Raw genomic sequence first — 23,906 nt, forward strand, 5'->3', positions numbered from 1 at the left:
GGCAGCTTATAGTGTAGCAGTTAAAGCATTCTTTCTGGAGTGTGCTTGTACATTTTTTATTTAAATTTGATTGTGTTACGTAACTCTTCTGAGTGAATCAAATAAAACACACAACTGAGTGAAAACATCACAGCAAAAAGTGAGTGAATCACTGTGTACAAAGGCCAACAACAATCATCTGTAGTCATATTGTTATCATTCTACACATGTCATAACATTCCTCTTCCATTTGTTGGTACCGGAGGTGCCTACACAGAAGGCCAGGCCGTAAATGATACAAGACTGACGGCTATGTAAAGTTAATAGGTAATATTACCATATTAACCCAAACCCTATGTAAAGTTAAAAGGTAATATTACCATATTAACCCAAACCCTATGTAAAGTTAAAAGGTAATATTACCATATTAACCCTAAGCTAACCCTATGTAAAGTTAATAGGTAATTATACCATATTAACCCTAAGCTAACCTGATTTTTATTTCAACAGTCTTAATGATCAGTATTAAATATACATACATCTGACTGTGCAATTACAAATAAATCATTTCATCTGTGGTTTGAGCACAATCTCCCTTGGGCAGAGTTTATATAATCCAGAATATAACATTTTCTTATAGATTTCATTTTTTTATTGTCAATCAATTGGTACACATTTCAATTTTTTTAGCTCTGTCATAGAGAACTTAGTGTAAATTGATGGTAAAATATAACTGAATCAATATTACAATTTTAACTCTAACCTAACCCTATGTAAAATTCTGGTTCTCCTGAATAACCAGAGGTCAGTAGTCATCCCATGTGAGTGAAGGCCAGCTACAATACATCCTTAACTCTACAGAATATTCATTTCACAAGATTATAACAGTCCTAATGATCAGTATTAATATATACATACATCTGACTGTGTTCAATTACAAATAAATCATTACCTCTGTGGTTAGAGTTTATATAATGCAGAATATAATATTTTATATAGGTTTTAGCTCTGTCATTATAGAGTACTTTGTGTAAATTGATGGCAAAATATAATAACGGAATTAATTATAAACTATGTCCACAACACAACACAATGGGGAGAAAGTGAAGGGGTTTGAAAACTTTCTCAATGCACCCTACAGTCCAATAATTCTTTAATGCAGATGTTCAAGCCCTTGTCTCTTCTTATACCTCGGTTGCCACTTGACTGTTAGACCTGGTCACCAGAGACGTGGCGGTGTCCTCTCCTGGAGCCGCAGACTCAGATTTACGGGAAATCCGGGAAAGGTGGGAGCTCAGTGAGCGGGATGATGACATAAAGCTAATCCCATGATCCTCTGCAAGGGCTTTTTCGAACACTAGAAGCACAGACTTCCGCAGTTTTTTTTGGAATTCATCACACATGAAGACATACAGGATTGGATTCAGACAGCTGTTGAGGAAGGCAAGACTGCTGGACAGAGGATTCCCAATAAGCACCACCATATGAAGGGCTGGCATGTTGCTAATCATATAGTCCAGAAACTGGAAGACATGGAAAGGCATCCAGCAGATAAAGAAGGCGAGAATAATGGAGGCAATGATCCGGAATGACCTGCGATTGATTCCCCTCCGGAGGCGCCTGGCACGCAGCACTATGGCAATGTAAGAGCCAATGATGACTAGGAAGGGGATGAGAAAGCCCACTAGGAACCGGAACACGATCAGGCTTAAATATGTGGAAAAAGACATTGACTGTCGATAACTGCACGTTCTTTTGTTATTATAGGTCCGAATCTCTCGTAAGATAGCGAATGGCAGACTGCAGACCAATGAGGCTAGCCAGATTCCCACACAGATGACCTCAGCCTTGCCTGGTGTGCGCTTGTTCTGAGCCCACACCACTGCCAGGGTAGATAGACAGCGATCCAGACTGATGGCCGTAAGGAGGAAGATGCTGGCAAACATATTAAGCACAGTCACCATGGTGTTTAACTTACATAGGATGTCACCAAAAGGCCAATCATAGCCACGGGCGATGTTAATGATATAGAGAAGCAGAAGGGAAGTGAAGAGGAAGTCAGCCAAGGCCAGGTTGAGGAACCACACTGAGTTGACTGTCTTCTCTATCCTGCAGCTGGTCACATAGATCACCAAACCGTTGCCAATTGGACCAAGCACAAATGCCACACAGTAGACAACCAGTGATAATTTGCCCAGTTTTTGGTCCAAGTCCATCCAACTTGTCTCATTGTTTGGTTGTGCCGTGGTAGAGTTGTCTGGAATTAGAAAGAATTATGGCACATTTTCTTTAAGCCGCTAACACTTCTGAAAAAAAGTGCTGATCATTATAACATTAAAGTCATTGAAGTGGCAGTCAGTATCTTGTGAAATAGTGCACATTTTGCAACTTTGCACTGGGAAGTGGAGAAGTACTTATTTTATCTTCATGATGTGTTTTGTGTTCATCCACACATAACATAACATTAAAAATGCATGTAATTTCATTGTAGTACATACACAGACATAATGTACCTACCTATGAGCATTGTTTTATTATCATGAGAGTAAGGACATGGCTGTACACATGAATACAGATTTTGATATTAATTAAGGTTTGTGATATGTGGGTCTTTCTATACACACTGTTTCAATACAAAGAGTAATTTTACTACAATTAATGAAAAAACATCAATAATGTCAGTATTATTTAATTATTATTAAATAATACTCATATTTTATTAATAGAGATTTTCATTCATTACAGATTAACACTTTATAATTCCAGCACTTTTTGTACATGCACTAATGTTGTGAGTGCCCTAAAGTATTAGGGCAGTAGGATTCTAAGTTGTTTTCTTATTAGAAAGAACCTGTTGCTATAGCACACAAGCAGGAACATATATGATGTGCAGATGTATCAGAGCACCACCAGAGATATACCCAGCATCTGGTGTTGTAAATTGATCACAGACTTCATGCAATCATTGCATGCAGGATATCCGAGCAGTAAACATAACATTTGTACACTATGTTAATCTATCCAAATACTTTTGGCACCCTAAAATGGGTGGACAAAAAAACTCACCTTAATTTCTAAATAGTTTATCTAATATGATAAAAACACCCAAATATCAAAGCTGACAGTATGCACTCAAGTATGAGAAAATTATTAAAAGTTATAAGAAGTTTGGATTTTAAAGCATCTTACCCATTTCCATGCTTTACTCAAGTGTATGAATATTATCCACTCTCTCACCAGAAATGAAATTGACTGCACAGCACCCGCCCTTCGTCCTTCCCTCCCACAAAACATCTGTTTACCAATTCATTTGTTTTGTTTTATATGCTGCAGAAATGGCGTGGTTTGCTAGCTTGACACAACTACAGTGGATATAAAAATTCTACACACCCCTGTTAAAATGTCAGGTTTTTGTTATGCAAAAGAATGAGACAAAGATAAATCATGTCAGAAAGTTTTCCACTTTTATTGTGACCTATAATGTGAACAATTCAACTGAAAAACAAACTGAAATCCTTGAGGGGGAAAAATTTGTCATGCTTCACTTGATTTTATCCGAGTGCATACATTTTCATACTTCAGATCCTTCCAAGTTCTTCATCCTTACTTGGCCTGGGACTGTGATGACCATTGCTAAAAAGCTTGACCCTGTAGTCAGGGAAACATGTTATTGTGTATTTGGATGTATCATTTGGGTCATGGTCTTGCTGAAAGATCCATTGTCGACCCGGTTTTAGCCTCCTGGTACTTGTTGGAATCAATGTTCCCATGTATCCTAACATGGTTCCCAGGACTTTTGAAAGAAAAACAGCCCAACATCACATATCCACCACTACACACCACAGTGGGTATTAGGTTGTTTCTGCATGACTTTGGCTCTTTTTACACCATACCCACTGGTGTTTGTTTTGCGAAAAAGCTTACGTTTTATCTCATCAGACCATAGAATCTAGTAATAAACCAAGTTCCAGTGATAATGATGGAGATATGTTCAGACATGTAGCTGTCTTTATATAGCCAGTGGCTGATTTTTTAAGCTGAACAACTTAATCTCATTTCATTTGAATGTCTTCTGGCCTTTGCCATGTTAATGGATGATTAAGGGAGTTTAGCCTGTGTTTTACCTCATACAGTGTGTTTATGTCCCAGTTAAACAGGATGTCTTGGATAATCACTTAAGAGCACCCATGAGGCTCAGATGTTTTTGAATAAAAGTATAAAAATAAAACCCTGTCCTGGCTAGGGGGTGGAGCCTCCCTCCTGTTCCGGCATCCCATCCTGCCTTGGGTGCGGAGCTTCCCTCCTGTCCCGGTGTCCCGTCCTGCCTCGGGGGTGGAGCCTCCCTCAGCTCCAGAGCCCTGTCCTGCCTTGTCCCGGCGTTGCCCTCCCCCCTTGGATGTTCCAGTCTTGCGGTTGGAAGCCCACGCTTTGGGGGGAGTCCTGTCAGGTCCTGGCTGGGGGCATCTAGGCAACTCTATGCACCTTGGGGCCTCTGGGCATCTCTATGTGCCTGGGGGCCACAGTCAGGGCTTGACCACAGAGGTGCCTCTCTGCATTTTTGGGTTCCATTTTTGATTGTCCCCAATTAGAGGCAGCTGTCACGTGTTGTGAGTTTGTGGTTCATTGTTTGAGCCCTTTGTGGTTTGCCTCAGTTCGAGCTTTGCCTCTCCTTTTGTTGTTTTCTATTCTGTTTGGCACGGAGACCATTAAAAGGGTGTTTCCCTGTACTCGCTCTGCGCCTCGTGTCCTGCCTTTCCCTGAGTGTGACACAGACGTTTGAACTGAAACAATGTTTCAAATTAAAATTTATTGGTACCACATTATTTGGCAGGATGGAAATAACAAGGTTATAAGGGCAATTCCACGCAAATGTCAACCTTGCTGTGAAAAAGTTATCATAAAAAAATCTAAACCCTTTCTAAGTTGTCCATTTGGATCTGTATTTTATTGTATTGATGTGCTGTCATGTAAATTTTAAGGAAATTTCTGTTTATTCACCTCAGATAAGGTGTGCACAGATACTAAAATTGCTTTTTTTATACAAACCTATTTCATGCTTTAAAAAGAGGGATCAAAGACTCCTTTAATTATACTTTATGTTGATAGTAAGGATTTTGCAGAAAGACGGGGGCATGACTGAGATATAAATACACTCACTTTGTTATAACTGCATTTCCCTTTAAATTTATAAAGGCTATATTTAGGAAGTCACGACGCTTAAGTGCTGTGTCACGTCCGTAACGATTTAAAGAATAAGTTTAGATTGTATAATCATTATTATTACAATTAATTTGAAACTTTATGTACAAAGCCAAAATATGTCCATTCTAGTTATGATTGACAAATCATCTCACTTAATTGCTCTAAACAAACTAATTATGCGTTACGGACGTGACCGTTACGGACGCTTCACATTAAATCATGCATGATTTGACCAGCGCATATTTGTTTAATTCATTAATTCATTTATTTATTTCAAGCAATATAATGACACATAACAAAGGCAATCAAGAAACATTCTGATTAAATCAATACGAAAAGATAAATTCATCAACTTTACAATATAAATCGATCTATTGCTTGAAATGGAGTGGAAAGAAGTCAAACTTATTTAAACTCACCTTGGACTTTCATCATTTTACTGTTAAAAAAACCCCACACATATATTAAATTGATCTCTATTACTGTACATCAGAACTTTTTAGAAATCAATTAATACTAGTACCATGGAGTGTGCGTGCGCGTGTGTGAGAGAGAGAGAGAAATATGAGACGCACCTTCTGTGATGACTCACTTTCTTTCCTGCGCACGCCCTCTGTGGTCAAAGGCAGTTATTTCTGTGGTGATTGTAGATCTGCGATTTCTGGACAAAATCTCTACTTTATTTGCAGTAATTGGTAATTATTTTGGGCGTCTCTTTCACACAGATCGTCTTGATCCTCCTGACATCCAAACCAATATAAACGTGGCAAAAACCCATCGGGCTTAATGAAATGAAGTAATCATTGTGATTTTGACTTAAGACAATAACATTTCAATTATTATTTCAATGCATTGGCTAATTTTGCAATAATGTGGCTATTTTAAAGCACGATTGCGCATTCAACAACGCAAAACGGGTATAAACATTGCGATTAGTTTGACACAAAACATAATATTGCGATCATTGTGACATGATTGCTTTTTTGCTTGCAAAAAAAAAAACGCTCTCCAGACTGTTTGTTCTATATAGACACAGGCCAACACACTGTTACAATCAGACAGCGTTTCAATTCACTGACGGGACTGAGGGGAAACCGGTGCTCTTAACTCCGGAGAATATCGATATGATAAACTGTATATATAATGATTATGTATCTTAGCATTATCAATTCCATATCTTTCGGGGTCTAAAGTAAACACCTTGATGATAAAAACACATCAAGCAAGCAATATCATGCCCGAATTGAGTTTTGAACATGCTCACATACCGGTTACAGTTTAGCAGCATGAGAGATATGCGTGAACTAATCTATAACACGGTGATTTCAGTTTAAATTTGATTAATTGTGCAGACTTACCTTACTGATGTCTCAGATGTTTGTTGTTTCAAATAAAAAGAGACCCACAAAAAGGTCTCTGTTCAAGTTTTCCAGCGTCAGCCAGGTGATGATTTCGTAACGGTCACATCCATAACGGAAAGAAGTCATATCCGTAACGTCCGTTTTTCCTCATAAATTGATTTTTTAAAACTAAAATAAATAATGTATGTTCTATAGAGAGCCGACACTCATCCATTCGGCTGGTATTATTTATTTTGGCTTGTGCATTTTAATTCACAGAATTTCAACAAAGTATATTGTCTCCCACAAACTTGCGTCTTTTTTTAGTCATGTCCATAACGCATGTGTATTTCCCTCATATTAAATATAAAATGCATGTGTAGATTGATATTTTTCTAATGTCTGTACTCCTTTATTAAGGGAGTATGGACATATCAACAGACATTTAAATATATTGGTATTAAATGCATTTTCTGAGAATTTATATTTTATGTTTTGACTGCAAATGTCATGTCCATAACGCTGGAATTGCCCATAACTAGGTTATTTCCAGGAAACAACATAGAAACATAGAGGAAACAACTGGGACAAGATTGTAGACCTACACATGGCTGGAATGGGCTACAAGACCATCACCAAGCAGCTTAGTGAGAAGGTAAAAACAGTTGGTGTGATTATTCGCAAATTGAAGAAACACAAAAGAACTGTCAATCTCCCTCTGTCTGGGGCTCCATGCAAGATCTCACCTTGTGAATTTGCAATGATCATGGGAACAGTGAGGAATCGGCCCAGAACTACACGGGAGGATCTTATCAATGATCTCAAGGCAGCTGGGACCATAGTCACCAAGAAAACAATTGGTAACACACTAAGCCGTGAAGGACTGAAATCCTGCCGCGCCCGCAAGGTCCCCCTGCTCAAGAAAGCACATGTACAGGCCCATCTGAAGTTTGCCTGTGAACATCTGAATGATTCAGAGCAGAACTGGGTGAAAGTGTTGTGGCCAGATGAGACCGAAATGGAACTCTTTGGCATCAACTCAACTCGCCTTGTTTGGAGGTGCAGGAATGCTGCCTATGACCCCAAGAACACCATCCCCACCGTCAAACATGGAGGTAGAAACATTATGTTTTGGGGGAATTTTTCAGCTAAGGGGACAGGACAACTCAAAATGTAGCTCTTTGGCCTCAACTCACCGTGTTTGGAGGTGGAAGAATGCTGCCTATGACCCCAAGAACACCATCCCCACCATCAAACATGGAGGTGGGAACATTATGCTTTGGGGGTGTTTTTCTGCTAAGGGGACAGGACAACTTCACCGCATTAAAGGGACGATGGACGGGGCCATGTACCGTCATATCTTGGGTGAGAACCTCATTCCATCAGCCAGGGCATTGAAAATGGGTCGGGATGGGTATTCCAGCATGACAATGACCCAAAACAGACGGCCAAGGCAACAAAGGAGTGGCTCAAGAAGAAGCACATTAAGGTCCTGGAATGGCCTAGTCCAGTCTGCATATACACCTCCTGAAAAAACGAGGAGACCACTACACCTTTTTCTTTCCTTTCCAAAAAAGTTGAAAAGGAAGGTTTTGAGTGAGGAACAGAAGGGTTAAAATTAAGAGACCACTGCAAATTCAACGCTTCTGTTCCTCACTTCCTCACTTTTCAACCAAGAGAGGTCCCAGGGCTGAGCCCTGAGGAACACCAAAACATATGTTTGATTTGTCAGAGAACAGGGCATTCACAGATGTGAACTGATATCTTTCTGATAAATAGGATCGAAACCAGGCAAGAACGTGTCCGCGTAGCCCAACATGGGTTTCCAATCTCTCCAAAAGAAAGGAGTGATCAATGGTGTTGAAAACAATAGTAAGGTCTATAAGCAACAGGTTGGATGCAAGACCTTTGTCCAATGTCATTTAAAAGTCATTAAAACCACTTTCATGAGAGCAGTCTCAGTGCTATGCTGGTGTAGCACCGGTATCGCACCACTTACTGCGCCACTGGACCAGATCTAGGTTCAAAGGAGTGGGGAGGAGAAAATAATTACACCAGAGACCGTTGCTTTAAATTCAAAAGGCAGGCAATTTACTGAACACAAAACACACTTATAAAATACAGTACACAAAACAAAAATACCCTGCAGGTTCTTAATATTGAAGTAAGTATAATAAATGAAAGGGTATTTCCCTCTTTTTGTTCTAAGTTAGACCAGTCTTTTTCCTAGGTTGCACCTAATTTTGAAATCCTATTTTTCTTCTTGAGTTAACTCCTTTTTCCCTTTCTTTTAAGGGTAAAAGAACACCTTCAATTACACAATCAAATCAAAGTGGACCACAATCATTTCGGATCACATTCAAAAATATGAACTCAATATGAAAATAAAAGTATAACACCTTAAATTCAAGTTCAAAATGTGAGTTCAATTATTCAGTTCAATTATAAGTTTAATTTCGCTTCAGTCCAAAAATAATAATTCAATCAGTTCCCAGTTCAGTTCAAAAACAATTCCTGACACTCTTACCACTCTGGCAGCGAGTCACCATACGCAGGAGATTTCCTCACTGGTACGATGGAGAAGATGAATTGAAGGTCTGGGCCTGGCTCGCCATCTTGAATCCAGTCTATGCACATGCACGCCTGCACGCTGCAGACCAATCCTCGCTCCGACCGAGCTTCAACACCCAAAAAAACTGACTAAAACCGGTGTGGCTTAGTTCTCATAAAATCCCTGTCAGTTGTCGACCAGGTAAGTTATGTTTTTCAACTGCAAAATCAACTTTCCTACTCTTTTCCCTGCTTATTAGCCACCACTCGTTCTCTCTGATTTTCCTCCCGCTCTCTCCCTCAGGTCTCAACTGCGGCGTCACTCAGGTGCTGCGTCTTGCGTCACTAGACCCTTAAAGGGGCAGCGACATTAATTTTATTTTAATCTTAAACATAACATTTTTGTTGTAAACATTTTAATTAACTTATATTAAATGAATCACTTTTACCTTCCAACTTATTCATGCTTTTAAACTATTTATTCATACTTATGTCATATTTTAACATTACACTGGAGTCTGAAACCGGACTGGAGTATTTAATCTATATTATTTGTCTTCAAGAAGGCATCGAGTTCAGAAGGCACTGATCCAGATTTTTTTAGAAGAGGCTTTATTTCTGCCCCTTTTAGTGCATTCGGTACTCATCCGGGGAATAGGGAGCAATTTATTATGTTCCACATAGGTGGACCCATAGACTGTAAAAAAAATGGACAACGCCCTTTCGCTCTTTTCCATTGATGAAAACTGAAGCCGCCAGTGTCCCGATACGGCGCTGACATCTTGGACTTGCGCCTGCGCAGATAACGATCTTGGGAGCAGTTCTGTGCAGTAGTTATGCGCAGTAGCGAGCAGGAAGTAAAGCCGTAAAGCCGCGAAATCAACGGCCCCACCCCTGTGCCCCGCCCTCACTCTCCCTCGCAGAATGCGCATACCGTAATCAATCGCAAGTCCAAGTACAGTACAACCTTTGCTTGTTAAACCTAGACGATATGTTATAGCCTAACTTACATCATGTTTAACCTTAATTTAGAATAGGCCTAATACAAAAATAATTGGTAACTTCTAGCTAACGATCACCTGCTAGCTATTAACATGGCTATTAACGAGGCTTGTTGTCTTTTAGCTAACGTTAGCTAGCCCATTACATTTATTTACTAATTAAATAGCTTATACATTTAATTTACCGAAAAAAATTAAAAGATCGATTGGAAATGCCAGATCGGTTAGCACAATGTACTGCAGAACAACCCATTATGTCCGTGTGAAATTATATCAATTATAGAAATTTAGACATTAAATGTAAAGCTCCAATTTCCTCAGTCCTCCAAAGATCGCGAAAAAAGCCTGATTGTGCTTCAGTGGCTCCTCGGCTCAGATAGCTGTCAATCACAGCTGTGAATCACGACGTCACACCACCGTTTTTAGAGCATTAAATAACTAACTAAAAACCAACTTATTTTAAAAATAAACTCTTGAATTTACATTAGCGTGATACAAACTACAGTAAATGACAGAAACCAGCTTCGGAAAAAATATATTTGAAGGGTAATTTAATTGTTTAGTTGGTCTCGCGTCCCATTGAATAACATGGGGAGGGCGGGGTTTATGACCTATACTGGGACCACTCACCAGGGGGCGATCGAGACGTTTTGGCTTCACTTTTCAGGGCTTGTGCGGCACGCTTGGGTGGACCCATAGACATAATAAAGAGTAGACGCCGCATTGGCTGCTGGGCGCGAGAAATACTGTCGCCATCTTTGACCGGTCATACTCCTATTTGCGTAGCAGCAGAAGCAACGATGCCAGAGCACTGTGGACCATACTCCTGCTCATATCGGCGGACCATCGAAAGCAGGGCTCGGGGGATTACTTTTCACAAGTAAGATTTAACTATACCATATTATTGGTTGTATTTTTGACTAGAATATTACCAGAGAGTTGAGAAGGAGCAAGGATCTTTGATATTACTGTAATGAAATCGTATCCAGCTAGCTAGGCTATGTTTACTGCACCAGCCGGTGTTCACCCAGCGATCTGAGGCTTGATAAGTCATATTCTATAACACTGACTTAGATTACAACTGACTCAAGAATGCTATTGTAGAGAAAGCAAATATTACTGGTATAACATTGGCCAGCTAATTTTACACAAGTGGCACAGACTATCATATATATTTATGTAAATAAAAGACGGTATTATCATTGTTGGGCAGTACTAGCTTAGCTAGTAACTTAGTATTTTGGTGGTAGCTTCACTATTTCCATAATCAAGTAACTTTACAGTAGTAGTTACTCCTTTATTTACCAAGTAACTTGGCCACACAAGCTACTTTTCTTGTCATGTGAAATTAGCACAACTTAAAGTAGCTTCCTATGTAATGACCTAGCCTACTGCTGTGTTTGTGTTACTTAGCTTGCTACATTTGACTGGGTGGTAGCTTTTGTGTAGTGAAGCTTTATTCATGACAGAGTAACTAATAGCTTAGCTCACTGTAATTTCCAAGTAACTTGCCCAACACTGTATTATTCACGTGTAATTCACCCTAACAAAAGTAAGTTACCTCTCATGTCTCATACTCACCCCACTTAAAATAAAGGCAACAGAACATCTGATAGTAGAATGGTTTTCAAACAAGCTTATTATTTAGTTCAGCGGTATGTGCTCACCTACAGGTTCAGCCAAGATCACATGGAGCTCCTATTTAATTCAATCAGAGTGTCAGGTAGGTGTTCTTTTAATTACAATTTGGAAAATATACCTAATGAATATCTTTATGTCTTGTGAGAAATGTGCCTTGTTTCCGTACAAGGCGGCTGGAATAACAATCCATCGGCACGCCATTTCCAGGCCATCTTCCGCCGCCTGATGGTTCGGTGTGGTGTCTCACCTGTGTAAAGCACTATATAAATATAATGTATTATTTTAATAAGGTGCTGAGTGCTGCAGAGAGGGTGATCCGCCAAGCTTCACCAATACAAGCTCCTAAGGTGTCGACTGTCACACACATCGTCCGGGAGGAGATTGGAACGGAGGATGTTTTTCTGCTTGGGGAACACATTGAAGAGACTCAGTTTGGCATCGACAACCATCATTCTGACTTGTTGTCATTGTTCGTGTCTGTGTTTCTCAAAATAAGGCTGGCCCACATAACCAAACTCACCTCTCTTGAACTGCAGAAAGGGAGCACGAGGAAGAAGCTGTGCAAAAAACTGGCCTCTTTCAGGGCTTTTAGAGCGTGTGCATGTGTGTGGTTCCACGACAATTCAAGACTTTAATCCTAAATTCCAGCATCCCAAAACGAATTCTAAGCTTTATATCTGTAATTTAACCTTACTCATCACACATAGTATCTTTATGTCATATCTGTCATAATTGTGACAAGATTTACACTGAAACTGAAAGCAATGGCTTAAAACTGCCTGGAAACAGTGGTCTGTCACATTATATGTGAATACTGCTGTAAGTGTTGGTGGGTCTGTAAATACCTCTGTGTTTCATGAACTCTAGCCTCATGGTGTGTGTCTCCAGGAATCCACATTTTGGTCTCCTTTGCCTTACACTGGGTTTGTGAGATTGTGTATAATGAAGTTTATCCTTACATTATGTGTTTGTGATTGTCTTAACCCTGATCTCTTTCCCTCTGGGTTCTGAAAAGCACTTGTAACTGTGTTTTGAAAATTGCTACATTAAGTTTGCAGACTTTTCAAGGTAGTTTCAACAAAGTAAATGTGCAGTTTAAATAAAAACTGTCACTTCTCATTTCATCCTGCTATTTTACACTTGGACCCATGTGTGTATGTTGGGAGGGGGGCTGTGAAATGAGAGAGAGAGAAATATATATATATATATATATGACTTTACTGCTACTGTTTACACATTAGGTGTTTCAATCAGAATAATAGTCAAACTGGAAATGTCCCTGTTTTTCTCCCTTTTTGGGGATTATTTTCACAGTTTTGATCTCGGACGTCTGGTCCCTTTATATCATATATCAGAATATTCTATTACTGTTAAGCCCACTATCAATATTAAAATATGCCGAACCATGTGTTCTGTATCATAGCTACATGTATGACCTTTGCAGCAAAAAAAACCTCGTGAAAATCAGTAAGGTATTTACTGAGGTATGATTAATTAAATGCGCTGACAGCTCATTTCACCTGCCAAAACAAATTACACTGAGTGGAGCGGCGGACCGGTCCAAGATGGCGGCCCCACGGCTCCTCAGCGCCAGTAGGCAGTAGCGGTCGATGCGGTGTTTAGTCATTATTATGTCTATGGGTGGACAAAGCACAGGAAGTAGCTCCGTAAGTTATTTAGTTTGTAAAAAGTGCTCATAACTATTTCGTCTCGAACGATACAGGATAAAACAGGATTATTTTTGTTGATAGGTTGATCAAGCAGATGTGAGCACTTTATAGGTATTGGACTGTACTGTCTTTTCAAGCTAGTCAATACTAAATATTAAAGTATTTTATGGTTGATTAATACTATAACATATTTTTATTAAAATATATTTCTTAAAATAAAAAACATCTTTCTATGTCTAGGTGGATGCCGCTTGGCACAAGACTCGTGGAGAAATGTATAGCTTTGACATAAAATATCGCTGGCCTGTGTGGCTATGTGGATGTCTTGCTCATCAAACGAAATATGGTAGGTGAAGTGGACTATACATAGCTTTATGGTTGCACTTTGTGCTTGTCTTTTCGGATGTACACAATTCACGTGGATGGTTTACTTTGTGATAAAAATGGCAAATATAGCCAACAAGTCGCCATGTCTGGATTTAAGAATGGGCTGGTGTTCAGTCCATAGCTAACATCAACAGTAGCAGTGTGACACTGGCTTGTGGGGGGTTGTGGTATGAATAGGAGCAGTGCTTAAACACTTTTTTGGTGGCTGCAGCGAGGACCACCAGCGAGGATACAGATGAGCTAACATTGGGGCAAGAAACGGGTAACACACATGCCCCCATAAGCTCAGGTGAAACAGCTGCGGAGGTGCTATGTGGCTTAGACATTTCTCCAGAAAAAGCCCATTGTGAAAATACATTGAAATGCTCTTACATTGTCTTTTCACTTTGTATTTGTGATGTACTGGAAGCTGAGCTAAAGGTTACAGAATTACCTTATCATGGAGAAATGTCTTATTTGCCTTGATGGTGTCACAGTGGGTATACTTCTAAAAATGCTGGTTTAAATGTTTTTTGTGACTGTCCTGCGTGTTGTCTCTCTCAGCATTCTCTTGATGTCCAAAAGCAAACAGAAGCAATGTCTTTCTACATATTTATTTAAATCATTGTTTTCACTTACATTTGAACCAATTAGACAGTGAGAACAAAATTAGCTACTATGCTTGGGACACGTTGAAAGGTCAGTAACCAATCGGAAATCTAGTTGGACCAAGCCAGTGTGTCATCACACATTAGACTTGGCAGGAAAGAGAGGTTCTGTGATGAATGATTGCTGATTCGAATCTTTGAGCCAACATGTAAGAATGTGCCCTTGAACAATGCATTTCACCCTAAATGTTCCTGTAAGTTTCTCTGACTAAGAGCCTCTGCTAAATAACTAAAATGATCATGGAAAGATAGACACTGCCGCTGTGGTCTGCTGTGATTAGTTGGAAGCGACCGTCTGGTCGATCCAGCCTCTCAGGTAGGAGACACGGGAGTAGACCGCAGGAGTTTGCACATTGCAGTTGCTGGTGCCCCAGGACACAATCCCCACTTGAGACCACACCCCGCCACTCTGACAAACCAGAGGACCACCAGAATCACCCTGTGATTGGACAGAAGAAAGGATTAGGAGCACTGTATTGTGGAGAACAACGTGATCACCTTAGAGTTGTGGTCTATCTCATGCGTGGTGGACTCTCCTTACTCCAGGATGATATTTAAGGTCAATCAGTTACCTGGCAAGAGGACACTCCAGAGGCGCCAGCACAAATCATGGCATCAGTAATTCTGTTCTGGCCCCAGTATTGCTTGCACTGTGCAGAGCTCAGCAGGGGAAGGGCCACCTGCTGGAGGATACGGGGGCTTGCTATGGAGAGGAGAGGGGACATGGTTAGGATGTTGTTGCTGGCCCCACATTGGCGTTGAACTCGCAGTACTCTTCTTAGCAACGCACATGACTGCCCTCCTTGACAACGTTCCAATCATTCAGTCTAGCTGTGGAGTGAGCTTGCAATACTTTCTTAACCCAATACAGCTCCGGAAAACATTGAGGCCACTGCAACTTTTCCTTTCCAAAAAAGTTGAAAAGTAAAGTTTTGAGTGAGGAACAGAAGCATTCAATTTGCATTGGTCTCTTAATTTTAAATCTTCTGTTCCTCACTCAAAACCTTCCTTTTCGACTTTTTTGGAATGGAAAGAAAAAGGTGCAGTGGTATCTTAATTTTTTCCAGAGCTGTGTATGCTGCCTCTTAAGTCAACGCCACAGACCACTGCAAGGTCTGGAGGAGACAAGTGAAGTACAAGAAATAGTGCAAGCTGTACAGTATGTTGCAACCACAGGGTGAGGAAACTTAATGAAGAATGAGGAAGGAAAAGGAGTGACCTTTAGATATGATGCAACAGTTTTCTGGGCAGCCATGGAATTGAGAGTATGTTAGTATAGTGATTAGAAAAACACAATGTGTGGTGTGTTATACTATACGTGTAATAGTCTTACATGTACTATAAATCAATTTTACAGTATAATAGTTCAGGAGCTTGTGCAGACACTCACAGGTAGTTCCTGTCTTTCCCCAGCCAGTGGTAACACAACGGGTTCCAGTGGGGAAGGATGTGCTGGAGTAGGCCAGGCACACAGGGGACACACGAGAGGTGATTTGGGCAGGGGAGGACAGCTTCAGTAGGGTCACATCATTGTTAAAGGTCTGGCTGTTGTAGTAGGGATGTGTAATAGCCTGCAGGGATCAAGGAAAGATGTTGACACAGATCATTCAGCCATTCACCTTCAAAGTGAACAGTTTCAGATCTCTGCAGGCATTCTTAAGTTAAGTGAGTGGATACCCCCACCAGCTCTTGAACTCACCTTGGATATGGTTTTGATCTGGAGCTGCTCAGCATTGGATTGGCGATCGTGCTCTCCTAGGATCACACGGTGACGGCCAGGTCTGGGAACGACACAAAAAAGATTACAGTGTGAATGAATGAACACATCTAACCTCAATGCATCTAAGACAAATGCTATATTTACTTATAAACATTTGCCAATAAAGCACTATCAAATGAAACAACTTTTTTTGTTTACTAGCGAATGTCCTAGAGCTTAATTATTAATTAATTAATTAATCTTGCGGAGATGGAAGACGTTTTCTAACCTTTTTTACTTTAAAAAATATATATCATATCATTTTACCAAAGGCAAAGTTGGTTTTGGTTAAAGTTCATGATTCTGTTCACTCAAGACTAGTCTCAAATAGTCTCAAAACAGAGCTGAAGGTTTTCAGCATGATTAGATGTTTTGATATCAACTACCCTAATTATAAAGAGCAGACGAGTAACCACAAAAAACTATATTTTAGCAGTAGTGATTATTGAGACTTGAGGAATTATGAGGTGAATGTGTCGTTCATGCACGACTTAAGTTACACATTTCATTCTATATTGTTCAGAAGGAAAAGAGGATTGTTTCCAATAAAAATGAGGTAGAGATGTTGGCAGCAAGTAGTCAAAACACTACAGCTTCACTACACCGACAGTAAAGGTTTGATCAGTATTGTTTTTAAAACATAATATGAGATATAAAAGAGTAGTTGAATCATTAGAACCAGAATGCGTCTAAGTTTTGGTAGTGATTAGTAGAGTTTTACAGATAAATGCTACATTTGCAGAAGATGACCAAACAGGAACAAGGCATTTAATAATGTAGGCCATAAGATATTAATACAAAGAATGTCAAACAAATGCCTTTCAAGTAAAGCTATTTGGCTTTAATTATTATCTGAGTGCTAGATGACAGTGTGTAGAGGTGGATGGCATGACTTTTAGCAAGATTTTTGTAAACGCTGGAGTGCTACATGTTCCATTCTTGGGCAATTATGGTTAATTATTTACATAAATAACTAAATATAGCTGTTGGACAGATGGAATTGGTCTTGTGCTTTTAGTACTTTTTTAAACTTGTTTATAACGCAGGTGACTGGGTCAAATCGAGTCATTGTTTTCATTATATGTACTATTAGCTATCCATCTACAGTACATCTCTTTCTAATTTAACGTGCTGAATGTAGTGTGTTTGGATGTTAATTAATGTAGGAAACCATGGAGTTTTGGCTAATTGGTTTGTCAATGCAAGCAAATAGACACCACATCTCTGCACATGTATCACGTGCACCCACACCGGCTATTTAAATAGCGTTGTGGTTAAAGACACATTCTGTCTAAACCGCAAATTGAATCCAGTTTGGGCAACAACATTCGTCCCTTCTAATGATGGGCCGGAAGAACTAGGCTTGCCTGGTTCCTTTTCTTGTTTTGCTAGACATGTTAAAGTTAAACCTATATAACCTAAGATAAAATAATGCTAGTAAATGGCATAACTAAGTTGATTTGGATAAGAGTGCCTGGTGAAGGACTCCCATATGGAAAATAAATATATATTTTGCAATGCTAAATGTATGTAGAATATATGATGAATATATGTCGAATACATTAACTTAATTAAAAATAAATTTCAGGTATCAAAATGTATTTCTCCTTTTTTTCTGAAATGTATTTTAAAATGTATACATACATTTATCTTTATTCAAAATACATTTCAGGTATCAAAATGTAATTCACCTTTTACTCTGAAATATATTTGAAAATGTATAAATACATTTAACTTTATTCAAAATATATTTCAGCTTTTATTCTGAAATGTATTTGAAAATGTATAAATACATTTCAGTTTTGTTCAAATGTATTTCACCGTCAAAAATGCTCTGATTACAATTTTACAAAATAAACTATTTTCAGGTCCTGTGACAGTAAAAAGATTAAATGCAATTACCAACATATTGATTATATCACATCTAGGTGTTGAAACACATTTTATAGATATACATTACCAAAATACATTTCATCTTATGGTCACCAATATATTCTAATAGCAAACGTGGTAAGACCATTACTTGCCCCTCTAAACGCTTAATTGTGTTTGGAGTAATGGTGAGGGGTTAGACTGTTGCAGGTTCATAACACAGCCTGTCCAATGCTACAGTGTAATTAGACATGCAATTATAAACATCTTGACATATATTTTCCAAATGTGTTCGGAAATATATTTTCCAAATGTATTCAAAAATATATTTAAAATACATTTATTTTCTGTATGGGCTAAACTGTAAAAAGATGATCAAGATGATCAAATGATTTCCTAGACATCTGTAATATGTCACAGTTATATGACTTTCTATTCAACAATGTAAAGTTAGCTTAATGAATCAAATTGATGCAGTTACTATTAAAACACGTGTAACTATTGATGTGTGTTTTTTATAAAAAGTTGGAACGATAGTATTGCATCTATTGTATCAATAGTTTTTTTAGACGCAATTTGCATACCTGAATAATAATAACAATGATAATAGTGATACTTACGTCACACGGCAGTGGGCAGCAGTGACAACCCAGTTCTGACTGATCAGGGAGCCTCCACAGAAATGGAATCCAGTGGAATCCTGAGTGTGTGAGAGACATGGAGCCGATGGCAGGTCATATGTTAGACCAGATTAGAAATCAGCATGTGGGGTTTTCCAAAATTATTGTTCACCTAAACCATCTTCTTTGGCCAGCTAATCATAACTGCATTGCCAGAATGTATTGATGAAAGAGTGGGAATGAGGTTACCTGAAGGGAAACCTGCCAGGGCCAGGATCCAGACACAGCATTCTGTCCATTCACTATTTTCAAGCCGCTCACCTGAGGTGGGATGCTAGGCACTCCACAACCTAGGGCAGAAATACACTGTCAGGTCAGTCTCAAATGACACCATAGCATCATGTAGTGGGCTGCTGTTGATCAAAATCCCACATAACAATAACATCCCACATAACATCGACAAACATGCCCAAAGTTATTGCAAAAGTATGACAGGAGATTTTGACTACTCCTTAGTCAGGGCTTCTTTTCATTCGTCTCATACAGGACTCACCAATGTGAATAAAGATGTATTCAGTTAATATTACCAGATGTTAATGCTAATTTCACCTACCCCAGACAGAGGCCACAAGAGCAAGACAGCTGAGGATCCAAAGCATGGCTGAAGTCTAGTAGACTGTTCTTTACGTTTCCATGTCCCTCTCCCTCTTATACCTTGTGTGGTATCATCCACAGCTGGTGACTCCCAAGATCTGACTGACCGGAGAAAACAGGTGGGAAAATCTCAGGTAGAGTCAAGTAAACGTGTTTGCCATGCATGCTGGTCTGTATGCATGTGAAGCCTAAGCAAACAAGGATTTGCGCAACTTTTCCAGGGAAAGATGCAGTCATATCTTTATCTTTATGCTGTGTAGAGAATATGGACAGACCCCACCACAGTTTGTCCTCTGAAATGACCTTGCTGTTTATTCTTTGGTGTCTAATCACGCTGTTCAACTGAAGTTCAGAATGGACTTTAGTGACCCATGGGTAAGCTGAACATTTTAGTATCTTGATGAACAATGTGGCCTTAAAATATAAGGCCATTCATCTTGCCATCTTTTGACCTTACTATTAAGGTTTTCCAACCCTCTGTGCTTCAACACATTATTGCCTGTTCTTTTGGGGTTTCAGGTATCTGTACAAGCAATTTGTAATTGTACAAGCAAACATCTGATTATAAATAAAAATATATATAATAATTCACACAGCAGGTACAACATTGGGTGGTGAAATATAACAAATTTGTTATCATAAACATGCATTATTTTTGTATTTTCTTTTTTAAGTTGCTCCAAGTATTTCCCCCCATTTCAACATGTGAGATTTTCTAGATCTGATCAAAAATATATTGCCACCCATCAAGAAAGTTAATATAACAAAAACATTAATATAATATGAATAATACATACAATTATTCAAATTTCCCTCAAAAGTTTGGAGAAATTGGTGACTATTCTTTTAGAAAAAACATTCCTGTAAAAGTTTTTTTTTATCTACTGAAAAGTATATTCTGCCAAAATGATTTGTGGCAAAATGTTTGGCACCCTTGAAGAATACTATAAATAAAACCAAAATAATAATAATTTTAAAAAGAATTGATATTGCTTTTAGTGTCTAGGAAATTTCTTGTTGTCATTGATCATTTCCTGTTTCAATGGGGTTGTCAGGGTTGGTGTAGTGGTGGAGAGGAAGGAACCAGGCGCAGGCAGAGTGGCAGTCGATGTTTGTGGATTTAATCAAAATAACACAGAGCACTACAACACACTAAACGAAAAGGGTACAAACCAAAATGAAACACTCACAACGTACAACGGACAGAGACATGGAACAATGACCGTCAAATGAGGGGAGCAGAAGATCAACATTTAAACACATACTGATGACTTAATTGGGACCTAGTGTGAGTGACAATTGGAGACAAGACAAATGAAGGAGTCCGGGGTGAGTTCATGAAACATGGGAAACCGGGAAAAGCGGGAGATGACGGAGCTGTCCGTCACAGGGGTTTACAGTGGGGCAAAAAAGTATTTAGTCAGCCACCAATTGTGCAAGTTCTCCCACTTAAAAAGATGAGAGAGGCCTATAATCATCATAGGTACACTTCAACTATGAGAGACAAAATTAGAAAAAATAAATCCTGAAAATTACATTGTAGGATTTTTTATGAATTTATTGGTAAATTCCTCGGTAAAATAAGTATTTGGTCAACTACAAACAAGCAAGATTCCTGGCTCTCACAGACCTGTAACTTCTTCTTTAAGAGGCTCCTCTGTCCTCCACTCATTGCCTGTATTAATATCACCTGTTTGAACATATTAACAGTATAAAAGACACCTGTCCACAACCAGTCACACTCCTAACTCCACTATGGCCAAGACCAAAGAGCTGTCAAAGGACACCAGAAACAAAATTGTAGACCTGCACCAGGCTGGGAAGACTGAATCTGCAATAGGTAAGCAGCTTGGTGTGAAGAAATCAACTGTGGAAGCAATTAAAAGAAAATGGAAGACATACAAGACCACTTATAATCTCCCTCGATCCGAGGCTCCATGTAAGAGCTCACCCCGTGGGGTTAAAATGATCACAAGAATGGTGAGCAAAAATCCCAGAACCACACGGGGGGACCTAGTGAATGGCCAGAGAGGGAGAGGGAGCGAGAGACCGAGAGACCTTGCGTGTGTGTGTGCTAGTCTGCGTGTGTCTCATGAAGTGCATGTAATACAGATAGCATCCTGATTGGCCTGTTTCGGTAAGTCAACCAATCAATTGTCAGTGTGGGCGGGCTTTTATCTCTTCTCTTGAGTCCCAAACTGAATACTCAGTCAGTTCAGTATAGAAACAAGAGCGCCATGGCAGAGGGAGAGTGCCCCATAAAATGCAAATACAAGACACATTTTACGCAAGACTACACGAAAGTGTACCCCTGTCTTATAAAAAAAAAAAATAATGACAGTCTTGCACACTGTACAGTTTACAACAGCGACTTCAGCATTGCCCATGGTGGGTTAAATGATTGTAAAAGTAATATCCTTGTCCTCCTTTTTATGGGGGGGGGGGGGGGTTGGGATGTCTGGTTGCATGCAAAGAACACCATACCTACTGTGGTAGGGGCTGTTTTTCTGCAAAGGGACCAGGACGACTAATCCGTGTAAAGGAAAACCTCTTTTTGAGTGAAAACCTTCTTCCATCAGCAAGGGCATTGAAGATGAAACGTGGCTGGGTCTTTCAGCATGACAATGATCCCAAACACACCGCCCGGACAACGAAGGAGTGGCTTCGTAAGAAGCATTTCAAGGTCCTGGAGTGGCCTAGCCAGTCACCAGATCTCAACCCCATATAAAATCTTTGGAGGGAGTTGAAAGTCTGTGTTGCCCAGCGACAGCCCCAAAACATCACTGCTCTAGAGGAGATCTGCATGGAGGAATGGGCCAAAATACCAGCAACAGTGTGTGAAAACCTTGTGAAGACTTACAGAAAACGTATGACCTCTGTCATTGCCAACAAAGGGTATATAACAAAGTATTGAGATAAACGTTTGTTATTGACCAAATACTTATTTTCCACAATCATTTACCAATAAGTTCATTAAAAATCCTTCAATGTGATTTTCTGGATTTTTACTCCTCATTTTGTCTCTCATAGTTGAAGTGTACCTATGATGAAAATTACAGACCTATCTCATCTTTTTAAGTGGGAGAACTTGCACAATTGGTGGCTGACTAAATACTTTTTTGCCCCACTGTAAATATTAGGTACAATCCTTTTGTCATCCATCAACATGGGTAAAAACAAAGAGCTCTCAATTCAAATGAGAAAGAAAGCTGTTGAGCTGCATAGATTTTTGTAGCCATCGCACAAAATATTGTATTCAGTTGAAATTACCAACAAGCACAATCAGGGCCATAGTAATGAAATGTAAAAAGCATGGATCTGTTGAAAATGTGCCAGGTAGGGGACCCATCAGCATATTATCCCCATGCACAGTGAGGAGGATGATAAGAGAGGCAAAGAGGAGCCCAAACTTCACAGTTTCACAACGGTAATGTTCAGTTGAATCTTGGGGTTTCACCGTTTCAAAATCAATAGTGAGACGCCACCTCCATGACCAGAATATTTTTGGACAGGTTCCATGAAAGAAGCCCTTTGTAAGACCAAGACACAAATCCCAGCGTCTGAACTTTGCCAAGAAACATTGATGTCACTACTGGACTGGAATGTTGTGGTCATATGAGACAGAAATGTAGCTTTTTGGTTATGCACACTATCGTCATGTTTGGCGACAAAAGGGGACTGCATACAAAGAATGGCGTTTGAAGAAAGCGTTGATGCTTTGGGGTTGTTTTGCTGCCTGTGGTCCAGGGGCTGTTGTTAAGATCAGTGGCATAATGAATTCCATTCAATACCATACATTTTTTTCACAAAATCTGGTTGTCTGTGCCAGACGGCTGAACCTGGACAGTTGGCTCTTCCAACAAGAAAATGACCCGAAGCACACATCAAAATTAACACCGAATTAATTGAAAATGTACTGCATGGAAGAGTGGTCCAAGATACACAACTATGTCAAACACTAATTAAAGAGGCTGAGTGCTGTCATACCCGCCAGGGGAAGCTCCACCAAATACTGACAATTGGGGTGGAAATATCTTTGGAATCTGCATTTTCACTTTATTTTGTTCCAAAAATCCCTTTGAAAATAAAAGCATGAGGCTTACCCCTTTATTTAAGCCCACAATATCGCTCATTGCATGTGTTATTTTTTTACATTACCCAAAAAAATATTGGGTTTCAAAATATATTAATGATCAAAATCTTTATTATACATTGGTTAATTCATTGAGAACAAAATGAAATAACAATTCTCAATGGAAAATGTACATGCTGTTTCCTTCTTGCTCTTAAACTCAAGGAAAACAGAAATGCTCGTTTTAGGACCCAAAAAACAAAGAGCGTTGTTAGCAGATCTCACTGTGACCCTTGACCCTGACCTGTCCTTTGAAGAACATATAAAATATGTCTCAAGAGTTGCTTATTTTCATCTTCGAAACATTGCAAAAATTTGAAACTTTCTATCAAAAACGGATGCAGAAAAATTTATCCATGCTTTCGTTACTTCTAGACTAGATTACTGCAATGCTCTTCTCTCTGGTTATCCAGACAAATTAATAAATAAACTTCAATTAGTGCTGCACACCG

General features: G+C 39.3%; 2 protein-coding genes and 1 long non-coding RNA gene across 3 annotated transcripts; 1 reads left to right on the top strand and 2 right to left on the bottom strand.

The window, feature by feature from the left end:
• Positions 1-6: 6 nt before the first annotated feature.
• Positions 7-3,248, bottom strand: LOC105019110 (C3a anaphylatoxin chemotactic receptor). The gene is made up of 2 exons (XM_010885031.4): positions 3,169-3,248; positions 7-2,236 (listed from the first exon to the last, which is right to left on the bottom strand). The coding sequence occupies exons 1-2, from the start codon at positions 3,176-3,178 to the stop codon at positions 1,164-1,166; spliced, it is 1,083 nt and encodes a 360-aa protein (XP_010883333.1). The 5' UTR covers positions 3,179-3,248; the 3' UTR covers positions 7-1,163.
• A 10,067-nt stretch (positions 3,249-13,315) lies between these two features.
• Positions 13,316-19,796, top strand: LOC117593475. The gene is made up of 3 exons (XR_004574887.1): positions 13,316-13,494; positions 13,624-13,729; positions 19,404-19,796. It is a non-coding gene; the product is annotated as an uncharacterized LOC117593475 (long non-coding RNA).
• LOC105019108 (chymotrypsin-like protease CTRL-1) lies at positions 14,348-19,385 on the bottom strand. The gene is made up of 7 exons (XM_010885028.3): positions 19,282-19,385; positions 18,918-19,018; positions 18,669-18,748; positions 16,117-16,198; positions 15,808-15,988; positions 14,990-15,120; positions 14,348-14,856 (listed from the first exon to the last, which is right to left on the bottom strand). Exons 1-7 carry the CDS (start codon positions 19,325-19,327, stop codon positions 14,695-14,697), a joined length of 783 nt encoding a protein of 260 aa, XP_010883330.1. The 5' UTR covers positions 19,328-19,385; the 3' UTR covers positions 14,348-14,694.
• Positions 19,797-23,906: the final 4,110 nt, after the last annotated feature.

Source organism: Esox lucius, chromosome 20 (genome assembly GCF_011004845.1).
Source record: "Esox lucius isolate fEsoLuc1 chromosome 20, fEsoLuc1.pri, whole genome shotgun sequence".
NCBI lineage: Eukaryota > Metazoa > Chordata > Actinopteri > Esociformes > Esocidae > Esox > Esox lucius.